The sequence below is a fragment of the Physeter macrocephalus genome, chromosome 7 (assembly GCF_002837175.3).
Source record: "Physeter macrocephalus isolate SW-GA chromosome 7, ASM283717v5, whole genome shotgun sequence".
In the NCBI taxonomy this organism is placed as follows: Eukaryota; Metazoa; Chordata; class Mammalia; order Artiodactyla; family Physeteridae; genus Physeter; species Physeter macrocephalus.
The window spans coordinates 150,842,467-150,867,246 of record NC_041220.1 but is presented as its reverse complement, the minus strand read 5'-3'; the positions used below and the strand labels follow the sequence as shown (position 1 = coordinate 150,867,246).

At 44.9% G+C, this 24,780-nt stretch overlaps 1 protein-coding gene across 9 annotated transcripts in view; it reads right to left on the bottom strand.

Moving 5' to 3' along the window:
• Window positions 1-24,780, bottom strand: part of STS (steroid sulfatase) — a 238,297-nt gene that overhangs the window by 72,430 nt on the left and 141,087 nt on the right. For all 9 annotated transcript variants that reach the window (XR_008617964.1, XM_055086301.1, XM_055086298.1 and 6 more), the window contains 2 exons: window positions 12,702-12,861; window positions 4,360-4,481 (listed from right to left, as the gene is read on the bottom strand). Coding sequence is in view for 8 of the 9 variants with exons in the window: in XM_055086301.1 (XP_054942276.1) it covers window positions 4,360-4,481; window positions 12,702-12,861 (282 nt within the window). In the remaining variant the exon portion in view is untranslated. The remainder of the gene's footprint in view (window positions 1-4,359; window positions 4,482-12,701; window positions 12,862-24,780) is intronic.

The window sequence follows — 24,780 nt, the reverse complement described above, 5'->3', positions numbered from 1 at the left end:
CGCGTCCCCTGCATCGGCAGGCGGACTCTCAACCACTGCGCCACCAGGGAAGCCCAACACAACATTGTAAATCAACTATACTCCAAAAAAAAAAAAAAAAAAAGTAGATGTATGTTTCAAAAATGGTCTAATATTATTTATAAGGTAATAGGAAGTGTCATATAAAAATACATGTTTGATAGACCAAGTGGAAGAAAACAAAAAAAAATCCATTTATGACGGTGTTTTTCCATTAAAGGAAATGAATGGTTGGGACGATAGGCCCGTTACTGAAGAGTCTGAGTGATAATGAGATAAAACAAATCGAATAAACATTGAACACAATTTCCGGGAAACCTTCTCCATCCTCCTATATCACCATCACACCTTCTCTTAGGTTGTGGGCAAAGCAGATTCCGTCCATCCTGGGACACATCACCCTGCGTTTCTGCAATTACACGCACACACGTCCCACGATACCGGGCTGAGAAGGCAGGTGAAGGAATTAGTGGGTGAATATCGCAAAGGTCAAGAGCTGTCGGGAATGCAGCCTTTGGTCGAGATTTTCAACCAAAAGGAAAAGGAAATCCTAAGACTTGAAATATATCCTTGAAGTGATTTACGTATATGCGCTTTTTCTTAATTGCAACAAAAGTTCTGGTTGGGTGAGGGCTTCTCCCTCTTAAGGTAAGCTGGAGTACAGGAAAGTTCTCTGCAGCTTTCATTCGAAAATGCCACAGCCCCCGTGAGTTCAGCTTCAGCCCTCGATTTGTTGTTTGATAATCAGACAAAGGAGAATCAGACCACCAACACAAACTGAAGTCATTAACAAAGACAAAAACTAAGCATAGCCTTTCTTACACCAATCAACTCCTGAGACACAGGCAGCTGTAATTAGAAACTTCTCTCTTTTCTTAGGTGCATTTTAGAGGCAAAATTAATTTTTTAACCGGGTGAAAATCTTAGTGAACAAAGCAAGCATTTTTCCTCAATTACTATTGTAATGCTGTTGCAATTTTAAACCTCACTTATCTCCTATTTTCAAAAAAAGGCACCTTTAAAAGAGCTAGATATAAACCAATTTCTTTGGAATGAATTCTAATTTCCTACTGCTTTTTGTTGTGATTTAAGGTTTTAAAAAATTATTTTGAAGTCTTGAAAGTCAAAATTGTTTATCGTTTTTCTATAAACAATGTACGCTTCAGGTGTACTACTGAGGTTTTTCAAATGATGCTTTAAAAAAAAGTCACAGGAGAGAAGTTTCCAACAAACTTGAATTGAAAAGCTAGCAGGATTTATGGGGCTCCTTGGATTCCACATCAGCATAACCACATCCCACGGATTTCTGTACGACCAGCTGGTCTGGAAACTCTCACACTAATGCGAGCATTTAGTTTATAGACTTATATTCATCCGCTCAAAAATCTGCAGCGGAATCTCGGAGCTAACTATCTACCAGTCTTCTAAGATAAATTTTACCATAAGATCAAGTTGTCATTACATTGAACTTTTACTAACACTGCTTCAGAGGTCAAAACTTAAAGCCAAACTTTTTGAATACGTGCGGAACAGTACATTTAAACTCACAATTCCCACTGTAATGCAAGAAAAGTTACCGGTGTCCTAATAATGCTTTCATGAGTTTTTCTAAAATGCAATGGGCGTAAGGAGAGGAGATGATTCAGTTAGGCCATTCCATTTGCTGAGACAACGAAATTACAGAAACATTATCATTAGAGAATTGTTCAATTATAGAGAAGACACTGTATGTAAAAGCTGAAAGGGGTTCCTGTTTTAAAAGGGTGGAAACAGCATGCCAGCTCTAAGTTTTTGGAAAAATGAGTAACAAGTTGGGAATTGTAACATGTAGGCGTCCAACTAATGAAGACAAACGGGAACTGGATCCCAACCACACCACCACTCAATTCTAGTTTACGGGTCCCAGCGTACTTACTGCTGGTAAGCTTGCGCTTTCTGAGCGAGGAACAGGGCGTGTGCGTTTGCTGCGTCTGCCGGCTGCCCGGGTGTCAGTGCTCGCCGCCTGGCTGACCTCCGGGTAGCAACGCTTTCCCAACAAGCTGGCAAGATTCCTGAGCCATCCAGCTCACTGCTGCCCTGACGCTACATTTCTAAACCCTGATCCTACACGTCTCTCTTCTTCTCTAGCAAAGTATCTGGAGGTCAGGAGGCAGCCCTCTTACCACTGACAATTACGGGAAGTGTCTCCCGTGTAGTGATGACCATAAACTCCTACCAGCACAGGTCTGAGATGATGTCAGTCATCTCCTCTAACTAGTACTAGTTTACTTTCTTTATTCTCTAGTTGACAGGTAACTCCACACACACGGGTGACACTTCCTTACACACCTGTGCATCCCCAGCTGTTTGCACAGCCTGCAGCCCGTCCTGAGCTAAGAGGTGAGCAACTCCCTGGCAGAGAATTTGGTCTATTTTGCTCACTGACAGGTGTGCAGCCTAGCCTAGAAGGTGCCACTTAGTAGGTGCTCAATCAATACGTGTAGAACGAATGAACAGATGAAATACTGAGCAAACTGCCATGGAGCCATGTGTGACAGCCAAGGCAGCAACCACTGTTACTGAGTTTCAGCCACAATCTGAAAAGCAGATGAGACGATTCATTAAACCCATGGTTTCCTGAGACCCTTTAGCTAGATGGATGATTCCGGTGTGGAAACACGGTCATTTTTCCTCGTGTGCTGCTGCTTCGAGACGGAAGATAGTAAGGAACTGCATAAGAGAAAATGTCACTTGTGTGTGTGTCTTAGAAGCAAGTTTCATCCCCAGGCCAGCTGCCTATCAGAATCTGGGTCTTGTTTTTTCTCACTTACTCCTATTTTCTGCCTCTTCCTGTCCCTCTTCTGTTTACTCCCCCACATAATGTGCTTCTCCAGCCCCAGATCCAATATGTTTCTTCCGGCTCCTCTAACTCGAGGGGGTTGGCTTTGTTTTAATGCAATTCTGCAAGGCTCAGGACGTGATATCATCCTTCTTTAAACAGCCAAGAGTCCCCGAGACTTTGTTCTTTACGCTTCTCGCTGGCTCCGTATAAAAGGAAGTGGCGAGGACCACATCTCTCATTTATGATGAGATGGCTCAGATCTAAATGCTGCCAATAATCCTAAAAAGAGACAGCGTTCCTATGGGTGTTAGGAATGATGGACACATTGATGAGCTACGTAAATAGGATCCCTCCAGGGCTAGAATCGTGCGCCCATGGTTTTGCCATATCGGTCTTCCAGAAGCTATCTCAAGGAAGCCGTCCAGATTTAAAGTATAAACGCTGAAGGGTAAACCTGGTGTGATCTCTTTGGGTGACGGAAGGGTTATAATTTTCCACTCTAAGAATAATGGAGTGGGGTGGAGTGGAGCAGCTGCTCTTTAAATGACGTCTTTGGTAAACTGGCTGGGTGAGCAGGATGGGGTGAGGGGTACATTGAAATCCAGCATCAGAGTCACCTGAGTTTTTACAAACTCATCAGCTGCAGGGGATAAACAAGCTGCTCTGAGAATCTCGCCTCTGGGAGCAGAACCCCAAAACACACTAGAGAAGTGGGGAGTTTCATCTTCCCACTGAAGAGGAACCTCAAAGTCCAATATCAGCATCTACCTCTGGGATATACAGCAGGGGTATAACCGTTGCTGGATTCCCATAGACTCCTAGGCCTCTCAGCGATGTGAGCCTTACTGTAACTCTACGTTTAAATACCTGAAAACCAGATGCGAACCTATCACTACACCAACGATTCTCACTTGGTTCCACTTGGTCCTTTATGCTGTTTAGAAATGCACCCCTGTATCCGCTGCTGGAAAACCCAAAGAAGGTCCCGTCACTGAAACAGTGCACGATTTAAAACGCACCTGGGTTTGGGGACGATGATAACATCAAAGCGTGTGAACTCTGTCTTAAATCTCTACATCTAGCAAATACACACGATCCGTGACCTAACACAGATCGATGAGTCACGACCCCTACCTTCGAGGCTCGGGAGAGAAGGCCGGGTAAACGTCTCAAAGGCACTCGGTGCCAGTGCAAAAGCTGCAGGACAGCAGGCAGAGAAGACGGCTTTCGGGGGGTTGGGGCGACTGGATAAGCATTAACCAGGAAGGGAAAAGAAAGGAAGTCCTCCCAGGTTGAGGGAGCTGCAAGCACATGTCACGGCAATGTGTGACGCCCTACCTGGACAACCAGGGGACCGGGAGGCGTAAGAGAAGAAGGGACGAGGAGGCGGACGGAGAAAGCAAAACCGAACATCTTTCGGGCATCTCACGAGAGCAGTGCCCTCTTGCAATTTCGTCTCTTCCCATGGCTGCGACTGCACACAGCTCTGCAAGCATGGAAAGAAAGACGCGTCTACTCACTGTTCTGTGGGTGCCAGCGCACGGCGTTCAGGTAGAAGTTGCAGTAGTGGAAGAGAAACTCGTGATCCGAACGATGGCTTCTCCCTTGAAGCAGGGGCATCAGGTCACGTCCATCGATGATCCTGGGGGATAAAGCAGGTGGGCATCAGGGGGCCACATCAGCCTTGGGCTAAAGCATCCCGATGTCGGCGCTGTCCTTCCAGCAAACGGGGGCATGATAGAGCTACAACGTGGTAATGAAGTAACCAACCCAGGACACTAACTGACCCACACTGGGCGCCGTATGCAACGTAGGGAAGCCAGCTCTGCTCGTGCATGAACTCATTTCATCCTCCAAGCAGCACCGTGAGTTGTGACCACTACCATTCCAGGATGATGGGATGGAGAAATGGAGTGATTCACCCAACTCCACGTGTGTCCTAAGAGCCAATGGGATTGAAACCCAGCTGACTGGGCGTCCGTGCTTTCCACTGCTTTCCCCTGCTACCGAGTATTCTGCCTATTGCCTTGGCAAACAGTGTATTCCCAAACTACGGATCTACTGAAAATAAGAATTTCTGACAATCTGAGTTTTAAAAAAAGATAATATACAGCACGGGGCAATTTAGATTGGATGGACTTCAGCGCAAATGAAGTTCTAAGTCCCAGTGACGTGATTTGTAAATAATAATGATGATATTAAATACCCCGAAGATGTAAATGTACTCACATGCATTTACATATCACATAGACACATTACACATATGTTCATGTTCTCAAAGGTAAATATATCTCTTCTATAACTAGGCCAAGAAGGGGAACTTTCCAGATGGTAGGTGATAACTGTATACAACTGCTGAGGAGCAAAATTAAGACTATTTGGATGTTACATAAAGGAAAAAAGCCTATAACTTTGTTTTGAGTGAAACATACATTAACAGCCACTAGAGAAACTGAAGTCGTTGGTTACCATTAGGTCACTGCCACCGAAACCTGGGGCAGAAAGCTACTTGGAAAGAGGTAGATTGTTGAACTTGAGGGTTTTCTTTCTCTGATTAAAAACATTCCAAGACAAATATCATATGATATCGCTTATATGTGGAATCTAAAAAAAGGGTACAAATGGACTTATCTACAAAATAGAAATAGAGTCACAGATGTAGAAAACAAACTTATGGTCACCAGGGGTAAAGGCGTGGGCAAGGGAAGTGATAAATTGGGAGTTTGGGACTGACATATACACACTACTATATATAAAATAGGTAACTAATAAGGACCTACTGTATAGCACAGGGAGCTCTACTCAATACTCTGTAATGGCCTATGTGGGGAAAGCATCTTAAACAGAGTGGATATGTGTAGATGTATAACTGAATCACTTTGCTGTACACCTGAAACTAACACAACATTGTAAATCAACTATACTCCAACAAAAAATTTTTAAAAAAACCAAAACACTCCATCCCTGGCCCCTCCTACTATGAGGAATTAAGAAACCGGAACTTTCACTTGGTTATATAATGTGGGTAAGCACTCTTGAGAGGTCCTACATCCCTTGAGTTTTTTTTTTTTTTTTTTTCTTTTTTCTTTGTGGTTTATTTTGGTGTCGCTAAAAATCCCATCATGTAATTACTGCTGACTGATTCTCTGGTCCCGCCTTAGTTATTAATCATGCACTCCGCACAAGTCCACAGAACTGAAAATATTCTATTATTGTAAGTTAAAAATAAGAACAAAAGACAGAATTGGCTCACTTTCCAAGCCTGATTCTCATTCGCCATGAGAGGAACAAGGTAGAGACATGATTCTATCCAGAAGCAGTGTGTTCTCTGAATATGAGTTCTATCCTGAAATGGCAGATATTGTGAATTTCAAGAAAAACTCAGTCCTTAAGATTAGGAGAGCCTAAGTAGGTGGAAAGGAAGCAAGGGATGAGGGGAGAGGAGCAGAGAGGGGGACCTGAGCATAAAAAGCCCCCAGTGGTGAAAACCCTGAAGGTGAGAGATGGGGCAGATGGGCCTGACCCCTCTCCACCACCTTTAGCTCCACGTGGAGAGAAGGGCTTTCCACGATGGCTCGAGGGTGAGAAGGAATCTCCGTTTCTCTGACTCAATGTCTAGCTCATTTCTCGAAGCTGTTTTTCATCATAAACCCATAAAACTCAGCACTTAAGAACCCAGGAGACAGAACTGTTTTCTTAAGATTGGTATTTCATAACTGAACTGGGCCTGATCCTACAAAGGGGGATTTAATGACAGAAGGAACACTGTAAATCTCATAGACTTTTTTTCTGACTTCCAAGCTAAAGATTTGCCTTTTTTTTTTTTTTTTTTTGTGGTACGCGGGCCTCTCACTGCCGTGGCCTCTCCCGTTGTGGAGCACAGGCTCCGGCCGCGCAGGCCCAGCGGCGGCACGTGGGATCTTCCCGGACCGGGGCATGAACCGTGTCCCCTGCACCGGCAGGAGGACTCTTGTCTCTTTTTTTAAGGAGGGAAGCAAAGTCTGTTCTGCCAACTTCTTTTTTCTTGCAATGCAGAGACAGATCTCTTTTTTTTTTTTTTTTTTTTTTACATCCTATACCTAACGCACTCTTTCCTGGAAGCCGGCAATAAATCACGCTGCGATGGAAACCACTGTTGAACAGTGCTGGAGAAATATGGCTTGTCAAAAAGAGGCTCATTTCTGCCGTGAAAAATGGAAAGTGACTCTATTGAGCTCAACTTTTAAATGGTGTCTGAGCTATCAAAATACTTGGGATGGCTGGGATGGAAATGTTTGTACAACATCACGACTCGTGGCAGAAGGGCCCATACACTTTCAAAGTGATGCAAAGCATCGCTGCTTCCCCCTGGGAATTGTCTGATTGGCGTTTTCTGTAAACAAATTCAACTCTTCATAGCAAGTTTGCAGAACAGCCACGGCTACAAAATTGGATGCTTTTTTCCCCTGATGTCTGCTTGATTCTGTGAAAAATGTGCTCATTTGAGATTGTCTTTAACTTGGAAAGTGAGATGATTCTCTTTGGGTTCCTGACTCATGACAACCATGCGGATAGTAACAGTTCAGCATCAAGGAGAGTCATGTCTGAATTTCAGGTCAAATTCAATAGCACGGGGATGACTTTCACGTAACTGAAAAGAACATGTTTGGGGAACTTTTTGGGGGGGACAGTGACCTCATCCCCCCACGAATGTGCTCTCTGTCTCTCAGCTGAGTCAGTGACCCATGTACTTGGGGACGTCCCTCCGACCCACCTGTGCCTGGTCCACTCTGGGGAGGATTTGGGGATCACAGCAGAAGGGAAAGGCTTGGGGGACTGAAAAAGAGGTTAACTTGGGGCACAAGGTGAGTTACTTGTTGCCATATTCAAAATAAGGTGATTCATGGAAGCAACCTAAGTGTCCATCGACAGAAGAATGGATAAAGAAGAAGTGTCACATATACACAATGGAATATGACTCAGCCATAAAAAGAAATGAAACTGAGTTATTTGTAGTGAGGTGGATGGACCTAGAGTCTGTCATGCAGAGTGAACGGGGTTGGAAAGAGAAAAACAAATACCGTATGCTAACACATATATATGGAATCTAAAGTCTGTCGTGCAGAGTGAACGGGGTTGGAAAGAGAAAAACAAATACCGTATGCTAACACATATATATGGAATCTAAAAAAAAATGGTTCTGAAGAACCTAGGGGCAGGACAGGAGTAAAGATACAGACGTAGAGAAAGGACTTGAGGACACGGGGTCAGGGTGAAGGGTAAGCTGGGACGAAGTGAGAGAGTGGCATGGACATAAATACACTACCAAATGTAAAACAGATAGCTAGTGGGAAGCAGCCGCATAGCACAGGGAGATCAGCTCGGTGCTGTGTGACCCCCTAGAGGGGTGGGATCGGGAGGGTGGGAGGGAGACGCAAGAGGGAGGGGATATGGGGATATACGTATATGTATAGCTGATTCACTTTGTTATACAGCAGAAACTAACACACCATTGTAAAGCAATTATACTCCAAGAAAAGATGTAAAACAAACAAACAAACAAAAAAATAAGGTGATTTTTTTCACTGTAGAGTAGGAAAGGAAACATTTTTAGACGAAAGCACATAGATCTTTGATAAATTAAAGGGAATCCCAAGTACCCAGAAAGTCTCTTTCATAATTAAAAGTGTTTCCACCCGTAAACATCAAACATTCTGCCATATGTGAATAGAAAGCAAGATCAATTATACATAGTCACACGTAGATGAAGAGTTTCGACTTTTATTCTGCAAAATGGAGCTGAACTGGGTACAGCTTGCTGTTTTATCTGTAGTGCTCTATGGAAGAAGTCTTTTGTGGTTACCCAGCTAAATGTCAGCAAAATTTAGTGGGAGAACCAAGTCACTCCCCTTGCCTTTATCAGACATAAGTGAGACCAAGCATTTGGATTTCTTTTCCAAACTTGGAAAAAAAGAAATGAAATCGAATTTTCATTATGGAATAGGAGAATTGGGCATGCCAATCTTTATTAAGAGGGAGCATGGTCATAGACTCACTATGGGAATACTCTATCTGCTTGCAAAGGTGAGGCTGACAGGTTTTCACTTTAATGAATTAATGTGTTTAGGTATCATATTTTTGTTGCCTATGTTTTATATCACAAAGAAAGACTGCCCTCCATTTATGTCCAGAATCAGCTTATTTGGAGATGCAGGGGGAATGATTTTTCTGCATACCCTGGGGTGATGGCCACGGTAGGTATGAAGGAAAGATTCACTGCCAAGAGGAATCCCATATAGGCACACCACGGCGTTGAATTAGAGAATTCTCGTGGCAGCACTGAGACTCTGCAAAGTGAAAAGCTCTATGTGTAAACCTGGAACTGCTGCTCTTTTTACCTAAGCAGAAACCCTGCATCGAAGGGCTTTTCATTTCTCACCAAGCTAGGATTGATCAGGAACAGCACTTGCTTCTTGAGAATTACAAGGCTGTACTTGAAGGAGAGGGGTCTTCTGAACAACACTCCTCTCGTTCAATGAAAAATGTGGAAAAATGTGAGGGAACCTAATTAAGTGATTGTCATATAGCCTGGGTCCAACTCTCTGAATGTGTTTATTCACCTGAGAAATGTAAATTTGATATTGCTTAAGCAAGAAATCAGGGAAGCTGATTTCCACCAATCTTAGTGGGAGAGAGTTAGGCTGTTTTCTAAAGAGTAGATACCTATGTATCAGATTTAGAGATGGATATGGATAAATATGAGGCTATTATCCAGATGCTCTTACTGAAAAGTTTTGATGAGGTTTTCATTCTATAGTTAATGACATTTTCCATAAAAGAGCAATAATAAGCTTTTGAGCAGAATTCTCAACCGCAGCACTCCCAACATATTGGGCCGGATCACTCCTTGCTGGAGGGTGGCATCCTGTGCACTGTAGCATGTTTAGCAGCAACCTCTATCCACTAGATGCCAGCAACATCCCGAGTCAAAACAATCAAAAATGTCTCTAGACATTGATAAACAGCCCCTGGGAGGGACAGTCACCCCAGCTGAGAACCATCCCTTTCGATGGTCAACGTCTCCAGGGCAGACACACAAGGACGTCTTCTAGACCTGGTGGGTAACATGACCTAAATAGTATATTGGGAGATCATTTTATTCCCATGAGCAACCTGGAAGCAGATTGCTGTTTTCTTATCTGTGCTGTCTCTTGGAGGACAATGACATCTTATAGAGCCTTGGACCAAAACCCAGACATAGTATCATTGGGTTGAGTTGGACCATCAACAGGTGAGATCCATTGAAAGAACCTTCAGTACTCAGAATGAGCTCCACTGACGACACTGGCTCATGCACAAAATGTCTGGGTCAGCTTAGGAGGGAGGCTGCTTCCTTCCTCAGTGGGCACGTGGAAAAGAACCAGGATGACCCCCATTAGCCTCAGACTGGGGTGGGTACGAGGTGTCGGCAGCAAGATCTCCCTTTGGGGATCTTCCTCTTTGCCTCTGAACTTTTCCCTTCCCTTGGCTCTTCCCAGTGAGGTGGAAAACCAGTTCGAGATAGCGTGAAAGCGGGGACTTCCCTGGTGGTCCAGTGGTTAACACTCTATGCTCCCAATGCAGGGGGGCCCGGGTGCGATCCCCGGTCAGGGAACTAGATCCCACGTGCACGCCGCAACTAAGAGTTCGCGTGTCGCAACTAAGAAGTCTGCATACCGTGACTAAAGACCTGGCACAGCCAAATAAATAAATAGATATTTTAAAAATAATAAAAATATAAAGATAGTGTGAAAGCAGAGAGTACCGACAAATTTAATATCATGAACCATGAGAGAAAAATGTACTTAATGAAAGTATCTGAACACTCAGTGTGCACTGGTCACAGAACTATTCAGATTTATTCCAAGGGAAAGAACCAGCGCCAAAGGGTAAATAAAATAGGGAGTGAGAGTTTTAGTTTTCTGTAAGAAGAGACTTTTGATGAGTTACTCCTGCCAAGTTTTCTGTCATTAGAGGGGAAGAAGGATAGTTTGACTGGAATAGAAGCTCTTAGAAGCCCCTTCAGCCCTCACAGTGATGATTCTCTGAGCCCAGATGGACATGAAACGTGTAAGTGGAAACAACTCTACTTCCCTATACCTGTTACCTCTCAATATGGCGGGTGAAACAAAAATGGCAACTATTCATGCCTCCCTACTCTGCACTTGCCATGCTCTAGTGCTTTCCATCCTGTGCAAGTGTGAACCCATCTGCGGGAGAAGAAAGGAAGGCCCAGGAAGTTCAAGGCTTTGGCAGCAGTGAAGCCGCAGCAGCACAGCTCCGGGAATCTCTGCTCTTCTCTGCAGCACCAGCTACCCTGACGGTGTGGTCCAGAGACCCACGGGGATGCCTGAGACCTACGAGGAGGTCTATGAGCTCAAACTGTCTTTGCAGTAATTCAAAACGTTATTTGCCTTTTGCACCACCACTCTTTCGTGAGCTCACGGTGGGTTTCCCCAGCGGCTCCATGATCACTCTGTCAGCCGATGCAATGTGTGCTTGGGCCCTCTTGCGTTTAAAAACTTTTACTTCCAGGTTTAATTGCTCATATGACAAACACTGATAGATATCGCCCACAGAAACACAACATCTTTGGGCTCCTGGATCTGGGAAGAGTGTACATGAATCTCGAGACCACAAAGTTTGAGAAGGGCTGAACTCTATAAATTCTGCCTTTCCCGTGTGTGTGTGTGTGTGTGTGTGTGTGTGTGTGTGTGTGTGTGTGTGTGTGTGTGTGTGTGCGCGCGCGTGCACTTTGAGAGGAAGGTATACCTAATGCAGAAATTTGGAAAAAAAAAAGAAGAGTGAACCGAGGTTGCACACAATGGGAGGTGAGCAAAGCTCTCCACGGACTCAGCTCTGGCTGAGCTGTTGTTTCCGTCTCTGGTTTCCAGTTTCCTCTTGGTTCTGTCGGCAGCTGAACTTGAACAAGATTTGCAGCCCGTGTGCCTGCCGTTGCCCTGGGTTGCCACCCAACTAATGAAAACAATGAATCAGTGTGCCTCACTTAGAACTCTTCAGATTGGTAATAACACTTAAGGAGAAACCACTGGCAATGCCATCGGAAGTTGTATTTAAATTTAAGAAAAAGACATTTCATTTAGAACCCGCTAAATGAAGACGTGCTGGGAAAAAAGGGGCCTGACTGGGCACCCAACTGCCTTTCTCGCTGCTGCAGCAAAGAGCTGGTGAGCACGGCCAGGAGGAGAGGTGTGGGACGAAACAAGGGAGGTTAGAGGGCATCTGCCCAGCTGTCCTTCTGCAAGCCGATGATGGGCACAGACGAGAGAGAGAGAGAGAGATTCCACGGAATGCCAAAAGAGGGAGGCTCAGTTAAAGACCGTCCATCCCATAGGATTTCCCCGGTTGCAAAGTGGATAAGACTCCACGCTCTCAATGCAGGGGGCCCGGGTTCAATCCCTGGTCAGGGAACTAGATCCCACATGCATGCTGCAACTAAGAGTTCACATGCCACAACTAAGGAGCCCGTCTGCCACAACTAAGGAGCCCACGTGCTACAACTTAGGAGCCAGCGAGCCCCAACTAAGGAGCCCACATGCCGCAAGTAAGACCTGGTGCAACCAAATAAATGAAAAAATAAACAAATATTAAAAAAAAAAAAAAAGACTGTCCATCCCCTTCAGGCTTTGGACTTTATTTCCCACTGGGATAACAGGATGGACAGAGCGGTGTTTACATTGCTGGACCCACCAGTAAATCCCATAACTGGGCATGGAAAACGGGTCCAGCCGGAAGTAGCATATGCCACCGTGCAGGCGAATCGGAACACCCTTGCCCACAAAATCCAAAGGAGACTGTCGCAAGCACCTGGGAGTCACAGTACCTGTCTTCCGGCAGAGGGGACCCCGCAAGTTTGGCCACCGTGGGGAAGATGTCCATGTTGCTTGTTGGCTCATCGATCTCCAGCCCAGCCTGGATCACTCCCGGCCATCGGAGGATGCCTGGAACCCGGATGCCTCCTTCCCAGTTGTTGGCTTTTCCCCCTAAAATGCCGAAGGAGAGGCATCAAGGAGATTTATACATCTTTCCGACACGTACCTCAATGCACTCTTCAATGCTCAACGTCGGGTGGCCGATTTGGAAGAACCTAGTAATTTAATGACATGGATTCAATGAGAATTTCACAAGCAATACAGTATCTCTTGTGGTGAAAAAAATATATTGGGTTGGCCAAGAAGTTCGTTTGGGTTTTTCCATAAAATGTTACGGAAACACCCAAACAAAATTCTTGGCCAACCCAATATATATATGTCGTGGTCACTACATGCATGACACACGGCCAGCACTGCCTGGTGGACACAAGTGCTGACTCTGTAATCAGGGAGACTCAAATCTCGCAGCAACAAAGACTTATAACAACGTTTCTGGAGTCACGGGGTTCAAATTCCATTTCTACATTTTACCACTGGTAGGAGGCAAAATAATGGCACCCCCAAATGTCCACCTGCAACCCCTGGAATCTGGGGATATGGTACCTTATCCGACAAAAGGAGAGATTATTCTGGATTATGTGAGTGGGTCGAATATAATCACGAGGCTCTTTATAAGGGAAAGAGGGAAGCAGGAAAATGGGCATCAGAGCAGCTGAGGCTGTAGTCAGAGAGATTGGAAGATGCTACGTCACTGGCTCTGAACAGACAGAAAGGTGCCCCAAGCCAAGGCGTGCAGGTGGCCTCTCACCACTGGTAAAGGCAAGGAAAGAGCTGTTCCCCGAGAGCCTTCATAAAGGAACGCAGTTCTGCGGACACCTTGATTTTAGCCCACGTGGACCCCTTTTGGACATCGGACCTGCAGAACTGTAAGATCATCCATTTGTGCTGTGTTGAGCCACTAAATTGGTGGTGATTTCCTGCAGCAGCCCTAGGCAATGAAAACACCAGTTCTGTGCCCTTGGGGACACGGACCAACCGGCTGTGCCACGCATTCCAGACATGTAAGATGTGGGTATTCCACGGGATTATGATCCCCGGCCTGAGAGAAAGGAGACCACTGACCACAGCCATTTTCATCACTGCTATTATTTTATTACTGGCATAGCTCTTACTGTTTAGTTGGGAAAACGAGCTTTGCACGTATGAGGCAATTCGAAAATAACTAAATAGAGCATGAAAGGGGTATCAGGAGGGGCTGGAGGGGTGAGCTGGGAGTGGGTCACAATGTCAACAGAAGATGCTCCCCAGGGTCTCTCACTAATGGTCCTCGGGGAAGGGAGACAGCGGCACGGTGGCCTTGGGCTCAAAGAGGCCAGAGATGCTGCATCCCTCCAGCAGGGAACACGCGGATGGATGGAAAAACAGACACGCTGCTTCCCCACGAGTAGTTCCCCAAGACTTTGTAACAAGCTGTGCATAACCGATTGCAGCCCAACAAAAAGCACAGAGGAGGCCTCTTCCCTGGGAACACGGGCCCTGAAGCAACAGACTTTGAGTTGGTTTGCGAAGGAGAAATAGGGTTAGCAGAGAAGGACAGGGGATTGCAAGGGAGATACAGGAAAAACAGGTGAAGGAGTGTGGATTCTTTCTGAAAATGTCTGAACAGAGAAAAGAGCATGGTCTACATTTAAAATTTGGTCGAGTAATTGTCAAATTCACGCATTTAACATCCTGGTGGCACTCAGCCGTGAAAGGAAGTCACAGACAGATGATGGCTGAGTTAATCTCTCCAGGAAGGCGCAGAGAAAATTCTTCTACCATTCACTCCGAGACTCTTGTTAGGAACAGCTGTCTCTAAACCACACTTTTATTTTTGTCTTTACACATGCTGCCACCCGGCAGGTCAAATGCCTCGGCATGGCAAGAGCATATGCTTGTCATTCTTTTGCTTGATGTGGGCACAGAGTTTTGTGAAATACTCTACTTGTCATCTTTTGTCCTCTTGGGCATCTCCCCGCCCGATAACACTGGTTCCCTGGACTGATGGGAACCACGTGACGAATCTAATTCACACTAAAGTCTTTCTCACCCAAGATGCTATAGTTTACACTCTCCTCGATGTACTCAGTCCAGGGTCTGAAACCCCACCAAGTATAGATGGGAGATGTGACAAAACTGCCCAGGTTCTATCAAACTATCATCCACCTGTTATCGGGGCGAACATAAACAGCAGTCACCTGCTCATGTCACTGCTTGAAGGGGAGGTAAAGAACTGAAGAACACCCTTAAGATAACTGACCCGGTTGCAAAAGCTAAAGGTGACTATTTAAGCAAGACATCAAATGGCTAAGTCATCTGAGCGAGGGGACGTGGCACGTGTTTCCTTTGAAAAGCCAGGGAAGAACTATTTTAGGTGGTTTGGGTGGCTTATCCAACTCCTCAGAAACTCAGAAGCAGGAGGGCCAGACAGCAACAAATCCACATGGCTGTGTTTCAGGAAAACTTGATCTACAAAATCAGGCATCAGGCTGCATCTGGCCCAAATGCCATAGTTTACTGAGCCCTGCTCTTTTTCTTTCTTTCTTTTTTTTTTTTATTGGAGTATAGTTGATTTACGATGCTGTGTTAGTTTCTGCTGTACAGCAAAGTGAATCTGTTATACATATACATATATCCACTCTTCTTTTAGATTCTCTTCCCCCATAGGTCATTACAGAGTATTGAGTAGAGTTCCCTGTGCTAGACACTAGGTCCTTATTAGCTATCTATTTTATATATAGTAGTGTGTATGTGTCAATCCCAATCTCCCAATTTATCCCCCGCCCTTACCCCCTGGTAACCATAAGTTTCTTTCCTACATCTGTGACTCTATTTCTGTTATGTAGATAAGTTCATTTGTAGCCCTTTTTTTTTTTTTGATTGATAGATTCCGCATATAGAGCCCTGCTCTTAAAGTTACTGAATTTAGATTTGGGTAGCAGGGTGAGTGCATCAGCCCTGACCATACTCCGTAATATTAACTCCTTCAGTGTTAGGGGGGAGATGTCACCGCAACTTCCACTGATGATTTATTTTTTCACTTAATTGGGCTCCTTCCTATCTTCTGTAAGAATGAAAAACTAAAGAATCTCTCCTTCAGCCTGAAATGTAAAGTAACCACATCCTGGCTCTGGACCACGCTTCCAATACCATTCCTTAGTTGAGCTGAGTCTCACCTAAGTGCCCCAGCAAACAACTCATCCTATCCCGCCTTCTGCAAAGTTCTGTTGACGTTTTCTCTGCCAGGATTTTCCCCCAACCCCCCAGTCATTTCTATAAACCCTCGAAAGCCTGCATAACACGCTCTTCCTATTTAATCAAGGCTTCTACAACCACTACCACACATAATGTCTTCCTACTCTCCATTTCCTGGGCATTTTTCAAGGTTCTCGTTTATGGGAGGTGTGACAATCAATGCGATCCCATCTCATCATCCCAGCGGGACCAAGAGTACTTGAGAAGAAACTCGAATCTACTGTTGAATCCACTGCGGTCCACAGCGTAATACCTTCCAAATAGAGAAGGTCCAATATATGCAGTGAATGAACGAAATAATGGATGAACCGATGCAGAGTATTCCCGGAGGAAAAAAAAAAGAGAACCTTACAGATGGGAGTGGTTATAAACTCCTGTTTCCAACCTCTTTCGGCCCCTTAACTTTGCTAGGCTTTTCCATTTCCCTAACCTGTTGCATTCCAAAAGTTCTCTCCTCCAGAGTCTTACCCAACAGGCTCAACTTCTCAGTCTCACTGTGCATTCCATCCAGGAAAGGGAGCTCAATTAGCACGAAATACATCAACTCCCTGCCCTCCCAGACCTCAGTTTATCCACCGATGTCACATCCCCAACCATGTCCCCCTCCAGGCAACCTTGGCCCCCATCACCCACAGACCACATCACTCCCACCTGCTCCGCCTCAAAAGTGAGTGACCCAAACACTCTATTATCTAACCACAAACCTCTGCCTTCCAATACAGCTTTCTCCACCTTGGGCCCAAACTCTGCAACGTTGAATCCTGTCGTACCACGGTCACACGTCCTGTCAAATAAAACCCGGTGCGGTCAGCTCGTCGAAGCCTGCGATCATTCAGTAGGTCAGTTTTCTACTTAAGGGGACAGTTCCGATTGTTCCAAGCGACGCTTCCATTTTCGGGATGTTTGCTAACTTTATCCTATGTGGTCCCGATGACCAGCTCAGATCATGCAATATACCATTTCCACCACATTCTTGCTAAAAGACTGGATCCCAGAGAACCTCTGACACATATTCATGCCTTCCCAGTACGAAACCAGCCCTCAATGAAAATATCTATCTGTTCTCTGTAAATCGAGATCTTCTCAACTTTGCGCATCTGGTTAAAGTGACCAAATGGGGTCCCTTCCTCTTCCTGGAATCCAGTGTTCCCCACGTGCAGCTGGCATGTCAACCCGCCCCCAGAATACTACTTGTCACCCCCATGCCCCGCCCTACTCCGCCTTCAGTAGGTCACTCTGTTTCCTTCTGCAGAGAGGAAACGGAAGACGTCATCTGGGCACACCTTCAGATTCCAGCCACTGTCCCTTCTCAGTGCACCACCGTCTGCTCTCTGCATTCCCTCCCGCACTAGACAAGGTCCCTCCTCCTTGCAAAGATCACTCCTCCTACATGGTGGGTCTCATTTCCCACAGTGTTCTCGGAAATCTGACATTCTCAGTTGTCCCCTGTACCTTCACGATCCGTCTACTGAAGTTGACATGAGAGAATGAAATACACTCCAACCTTTCCCATGACCAAGCCCCCCGTTCACAGCCCGTCTCCCCCCTGCACAGACACATTTCTGAAAAGAATCTGAGAAACTGCTCACCTTCCGCCCCGCTTCTGTCCAGCCAGCCTCTGCCCCTTGCTCTCCACTGAAAATACTCTTAGGAGCATCACATGTATAATATACACAATAGACCCCTGGGGTCTACATCCGACTTGACTGTTCATCAGCAACCATTTCTACAAACCATGTTCTTCCCTGGATCTGCCCTTCCCTCCCAGCTTTCTTCTTATTTCCCTGTCACTCTCTCCGTATCTCCTTTGTCGGATCATCATCTCCCATATCACCTTTTATGTTCGGCTTGGTCCCTGACCCTCTCCTCTTCTTACGCTAAATGATCCCATACACCAACCCAATGTAGGTCTCCGCCCAGGAGTCCTAATTCCTAAAGGGAACCTCTGTCTCGGAATCACACCAGCCAAACACGTAACAGACAGCTTTGACGTCCTCCTTTGCCTCAAAGGCAATATCTAATCAATCACCAATACCGATGGGTTTACCAATACAACCACGTTGATTCATTGCCCTCTTCACTGAGTTAAACCCCTGATCCTTCAAACCTAAGCTCAAGTGGTTTTTCATTCACATATTCACTCAAAAATAATTTCTTACAATACGTCAGGCACTATTCTAGGTTCTAAGAATACAGATGTGAGTAGAATACATCTGGGTTGTAGTTCTGGCGCTCTGTCAGATAACAGTATTCCTTGCCCTCACTAAGGGCACTTAGGACACACTTTGCATGTACTGACTTCTTAATCATCTCAACAGTCCTCTACGATGTTCCTATAATAACGATCCTATTATTCAAATTCTAAAGACAAGGGAACCAAGTCTCTACCTGGGAGTCCTAATTCCTCAAAGAACTTCTATCTACCCAATCACACCAGCCAAAAACATGAGACGTCTTATGTTACCCCTCAGTTCATCGTTATGATCACTTCTTTACCCTTTCCTTAGAGTGGAGTTGGGTGATATTCTTGACCTCCAATTTTAACTACTACCCAAAGGGCAATAACTATATATATATATATATATATATATATATATATATATATATATATATATACACATACATACACACACACACATATATATACACATATATATATAAACACACAATATATATACACACATTTCTTTCTATCTATCTACCTATGTCTGTTCATCTATCTCTATCTATCTATCTATCTATCTATCTACCTACCTACCTATGTCTATCTATCCATCCATCCATCATATCTATCTATGCCTATCCATCCATCATATCTATCTATCCCTATCTATCTATCTATCCATCCCTATCTGTCTGTCTGTCTATCTACTTCATTGTATCGGACATACTAACGTGGATGTAGTGTACCTTTCATCAGCTACATCACCCAGTATCCCTGTTTACACCTTCACCTCTAGCAACCTTGAGCTGCTTTTCTGCTCCCTTTAAGCATCTCACTCCTGCCTGGAATGAACTCTCCACCTCTCCTCTCCCAGCCAACACTTCCAAACATCAGCCTGCAAAAGGTCCATGTCTCCTGGAAAGTTCTCTGAATTCCCAGGTTGGGGGAAAAACGTCTAATCGTCCCTTCTCAGAGCTTCCTTTCTAGTTTGTTATTCTGAAACCACCTCCTTAGATGTCCATCTCAACCAAAGAATATGAGCTACTAGAGGCTGGGGACCCTGTATTCGCTGTCATTATGTCCTAGAAGCCAGCCCCGAGCCTGGCACACTACGGAGGCTCAATATATGCGTGCTTGTCAGTGGAATTTAACTGAAGGAATGAACTGCTAGGTGAGGATAACATGTGAGCTTCTTTCAAAGAGGAAAAGCCTGGGGAAGCCTGGGGGATGCCTCCTGGCACACAAGTCCTGATACTAGCAAGACCAGCCAGCTTTGCCCTCTCTTGGGGAGCTGAGGAAAATGTTTGCTAAAATCTGAAGAATGAACCTGAATGTAACCACCTCCTAATAAACTACCAGAGCCTCTTGCTGGTTTTTTGTTTTTTGTTTTTTTGTTTTTTTTCCAACGAAAGCATCCATTGCTCTGAAAGCTGTGTGACTGCATGAGGCAAAGAGCCACCAAACTCAGTGACTGTAAGAAGCAACTCCTAAGCCATATGGACTCCAGCCAATCAGCTTTTGGAATCTGCACTTCAAGGAAAACTGCCAGAAGCTGCAGTGCCTTTCTTGCAGGCATCAGGGAATTCGAAAAGCATTTCTCTGCACGTGGAGAAAGTCTACTTTCATGAATACTCAGGAAAATACGATTTTCAGCCCTCACACCCACCAACCAATGCTTCTGCAGAGGCCATCTATAGAGTTAATTTATCCACTCCATTGACATTTATTACCTGCCTTTAGGCAGAGTAAAAGGGAGGCGGGGGTTGAGCGGGGAGCCTCCTGCTGGGTGACCTTGACTTGGGAGAGGAATGAAAAGGAAGCCAGAGCTAGGAGTATGATGTTCTCATCCGAGACTTTGGGGAATTTTCAGCTATGAGCAAGGGGAAGGAAACTCTAAGAAAATCTTAGGGAAGTTATTCTGGTCCCAGCTAAGGGAGGATATTTTAGGGAAAAGGTGAAAATAAGTTTACAAATATTACATGCTAGGGAGGATGTGGAGAAAAGGGAACTCTCCTACACTGTTGGTGAGAATGTACATTGGTGCAGCCACTATGGAGAACAGTCTGGAGGTTCCTTAAAAAACTAAAAATAGAGCTACCATATGATCCAGCAATCCAACTCCTGGGCTCTCTTGGGGAGCTGAGGAAAATGTTTGCTAAAATCTGAAGAATGAACCTGAATGTAACCACCTCCTAATAAACTACCAGAGCCTCTTGCTGGTTTTTTGTTTTTTGTTTTTTTGTTTTTTTTCCAACGAAAGCATCCATTGCTCTGAAAGCTGTGTGACTGCATGAGGCAAAGAGCCACCAAACTCAGTGACTGTAAGAAGCAACTCCTAAGCCATATGGACTCCAGCCAATCAGCTTTTGGAATCTGCACTTCAAGGAAAACTGCCAGAAGCTGCAGTGCCTTTCTTGCAGGCATCAGGGAATTCGAAAAGCATTTCTCTGCACGTGGAGAAAGTCTACTTTCATGAATACTCAGGAAAATACGATTTTCAGCCCTCACACCCACCAACCAATGCTTCTGCAGAGGCCATCTATAGAGTTAATTTATCCACTCCATTGACATTTATTACCTGCCTTTAGGCAGAGTAAAAGGGAGGCGGGGGTTGAGCGGGGAGCCTCCTGCTGGGTGACCTTGACTTGGGAGAGGAATGAAAAGGAAGCCAGAGCTAGGAGTATGATGTTCTCATCCGAGACTTTGGGGAATTTTCAGCTATGAGCAAGGGGAAGGAAACTCTAAGAAAATCTTAGGGAAGTTATTCTGGTCCCAGCTAAGGGAGGATATTTTAGGGAAAAGGTGAAAATAAGTTTACAAATATTACATGCTAGGGAGGATGTGGAGAAAAGGGAACTCTCCTACACTGTTGGTGAGAATGTACATTGGTGCAGCCACTATGGAGAACAGTCTGGAGGTTCCTTAAAAAACTAAAAATAGAGCTACCATATGATCCAGCAATCCAACTCCTGGGCCTATATCCAGACAAAACTGTAATTCAAAAAGATACATGCACCCCAATCTTCATAGGAGTACTATTCACAATAGCCAAGACATGGAAAACAACCTAATGTCCATCGACAGGTGAATGATAAAAGAAAATGTGATACATACGTATAATGAAATAGTACTCAGCCATAACAAAGAATAAAATAACGCCATTTGCAGCAACATGCGTGGACCTAAAGATTATCATACTAAGTGAAGCCAGACAGAGAAAGACAAATACCATATGATATCACTTATATATGGAATTTAAAACATGACACAAATGAACTTATCTGTGAAACAGAAACAGACTCACAGATATAGAAAACAAACTTATGGTTACCAAAGGGGAAAGTGGGGGAGGGATAAATTAGGAGTTTGGGATTAACAGATACACACTACTTTATATAAAATAGATAAACAGGGCTTCCCTGGTGGTGCAGTGGTTAAGAATCCGTCTGCGAATGCAGGGGACATGGGTTCGAGCCCTGATCTGGGAAGATCACACATGCCGCGGAGCAACTGGGCCTGTGCACCACAACTACTGAGCCTGCACTCTAGAGCCCGCGAGCCACAACTACTGAGCCCACGTGCCACAACTGCTGGAGCCCATGCTCCGCAACAAGAGAACCCACCGTAATGAGAAGCCGCATTGAAGAGTAGCACCCGCTCACCACAACTAGAGAAAGCCTGCGTGTAGCAACAAAGACCCAACACAGCCAAAAATAAATAAATAAAATAAATCAATTTTTTTAAAAAGTTAAAAAAAATTAGATAATCAACAAGGTCCTACTGTATAGCACAGGGAACTATACTCAATATTTTGTAATAACCTGTAAGGGAAAAGAATCTGAAAAAAACAGATATATATGTGTGTATAAATGAATCACTTTGCTGTACATCTGAAACTAACACAACATTGTAAGTCAACTATATTTCAATTAAAAAAAAAAAAAGAGGGCTTCCCTGGTGGCACAGTGGTTGAGAGTCCGCCTGCCGATACAGGGGACATGAGAGGCCCGTGTACCGCAAAAAAAAAAAAAAAAAAAAAAAAAAAGAGAGAGACAGAGAGAGAAAACTAGTAGTGTCACTATCCCCTCAACCCCACAAAATTAAATTAATTTTTGGAAATGCAGACTACAGCAGAATCTAATGTTCCTTTGATTAAAAGGGATTAGCTCTTGAACTCTGTGTAGTGATTTAATCACAGCCATTCTACCAAGGTGGTCCATAGATTTCATTAGTGAAACAGACTGAGGAATACAGAGGGATCCCTGATCTCAAATAGTATAGATTTCTTTCTTTTTTTTTTTTTTTTTTTTAGCGGAAGGCTGAATAATGACCCCTAATGATGTCCATGTTGGAATCCTCGGAACCTTTGAATTTTACGTTGTTTTCTGAAAAAGAGACTTTGTAGATAAGATTATCACCTTACGGATCATGTGATGGGGAGATTATCCTGGATTATCTCGGGGGGCCTTAAGTGACAGGAGAAGTGCCCTTATTAGAGTGAGGCAGGATGGGATGTGACTAGAGAAGAGAAGGCAATGTGAGGAAGTATAGATCTTTTCGAGCAGTTCTGATGAAGACTGCAAATCAGGACTGTTCTAGAAGGATGCTCTTTTGATCAATGAGCTCAAATGGTGTGCTTCCTCTGTGTTTGCATAAATCACAGGAGTGCATGCAACTTCACAGCTTTAGAAAACAAGGCGTCTTGACACTGAGAAGTCTTTGGTCATTCCCCATAGCTAGAAGGAAGCCACATCTTTTCTTTTTTTTTATGAGCATCATACCGTAACAATGTTTCACTGTGAACTTGATTTCAACTAAACGTGACAAAGGGATAATGCTTCGCAATAGAGTAGTGGCTGAGATATTAATACAGTGTCAGACACCGATGGTAGTTCTAGCATTCAAACAAAGCATTTCTAACACATCCAATATGTTTCTTAAAAAAACAAAAAACAACAGGGAGCAGCTGAGAGCATGCTTTTCAGATTGTATGAGAACCCAGTTCCAAGGCATCATTCAGACCTCTGACACTCTCTCTTTTTTTTTTTTTTTTTTTTTTTTTGCGGTATGCGGGCCTCTCACTGCTGTGGCCTCTCCCGTTGCGGAGCACAGGCTCCGGACGCGCAGGCTCAGTGGCCACGGCTCACGGGCCCAGCCGCTCCGCGGCATGTGGGATCTTCCCGGACCGGGGCATGAACCCGTGTCCCCTGCATCGGCAGGCGGATTCTCAACCACTGAGCCACCAGGGAAGCCCGGGACTCTCTTTCTGACTCATCCTCACCATCCACTTAAGTCTCTGAAGAGTCAGCCATAGACGCAAAATGCCAATACATCTCCTTCTTTTGCTCATCAGGCTCAGATTCATCAGCTGGTGGTCATCTGGTCATCTGTCCCCGAACCAAGGCTCCATCGCACCATATATGTGACTTTCTTAAATAACGTATTACTTGCTAACCACTTCTATTACTGTGACTTATGTACACGTCTCGGCAGCAGCCACTAAGCAACTTTGGAACCTAACAGACTTTCACCAGGGGAATGAATGGACGGGGAAGCCAGTGCATGAAATGCAGTCTGTTACTCCATCTCGAGAGACACTATCATGTATAAAATAACATAAAAACAACTCTCCGCACACAGTCCATAACCTCAAGGAAATACGACGAAAGCACCTCATCTTACTATACAGGAATACATATTTTCACTTCTCGCTCCTCGAAAATAAGACTGAATAGAGAAGGGCTGGCTGAAAGAGTGGGTTAATCCTGTTCCGAGTAGAGACACCTGTTCAGTCATTTCACCCGTGCTGAGTATCAGTCGTGTGTCCTGCACTGGGGAGGGAACGATGACAAGCAAAGGAAGTGGTATGAACATCCAGCGAGGTTTTCCAGACCTGCACTGAACAGGAACCCTTCACTCCTGGGTTCCAGGTAACCGAAGGTGTAAACAAAGGTCCCGGCCCCCCAGTGCTCAGAATTTGAAAAGACTCAGATGTGCATGTCAAGGATGTAAATAGAAGTATAAGGTTTCATAGGCTACTTGCTGCCATTGGGATGGGCGACAGACTGCCTTTTCGCTGTATGTTTGGCTCAGGACTGGTGTGATCCGGCGTTATCCCATTCCTGCCAGTTTGCAGAGTAAGCCATGTGCTTCTCTCCTCATCCCAGCTCTACTGAGGAGGGTATGAGGTTGGGAGACTGGAAAGAGCTTGAGGTAGAAGGACAAGAGCTCAAGCACACCCTGGCTACCTCCTTCCCAGCCTGGTCTCCTTTGGGAACATTTCTTGGGCCTTGTTGGCCGAGTGAGGCTCTCCTTGCTGTATGCACCACTGGCATCTTGTGCCAAGAATGTCAACACCCTTGTTAAATTGCATGGGCCTCCTTAGGCTTCCTCCCACCACCCCCAACCCAACCACCCACCCAAACAACCAACCACCCAACCAACCAGCCACTGACCCAACCAACCATCCAACCAGCCACCCAATCAACCACCCAACCATCCACCCACTCAACCAACCACACACCCAACCAACCAGCCATTTACCCAACCAACCATCCTACCAACTACCCAAC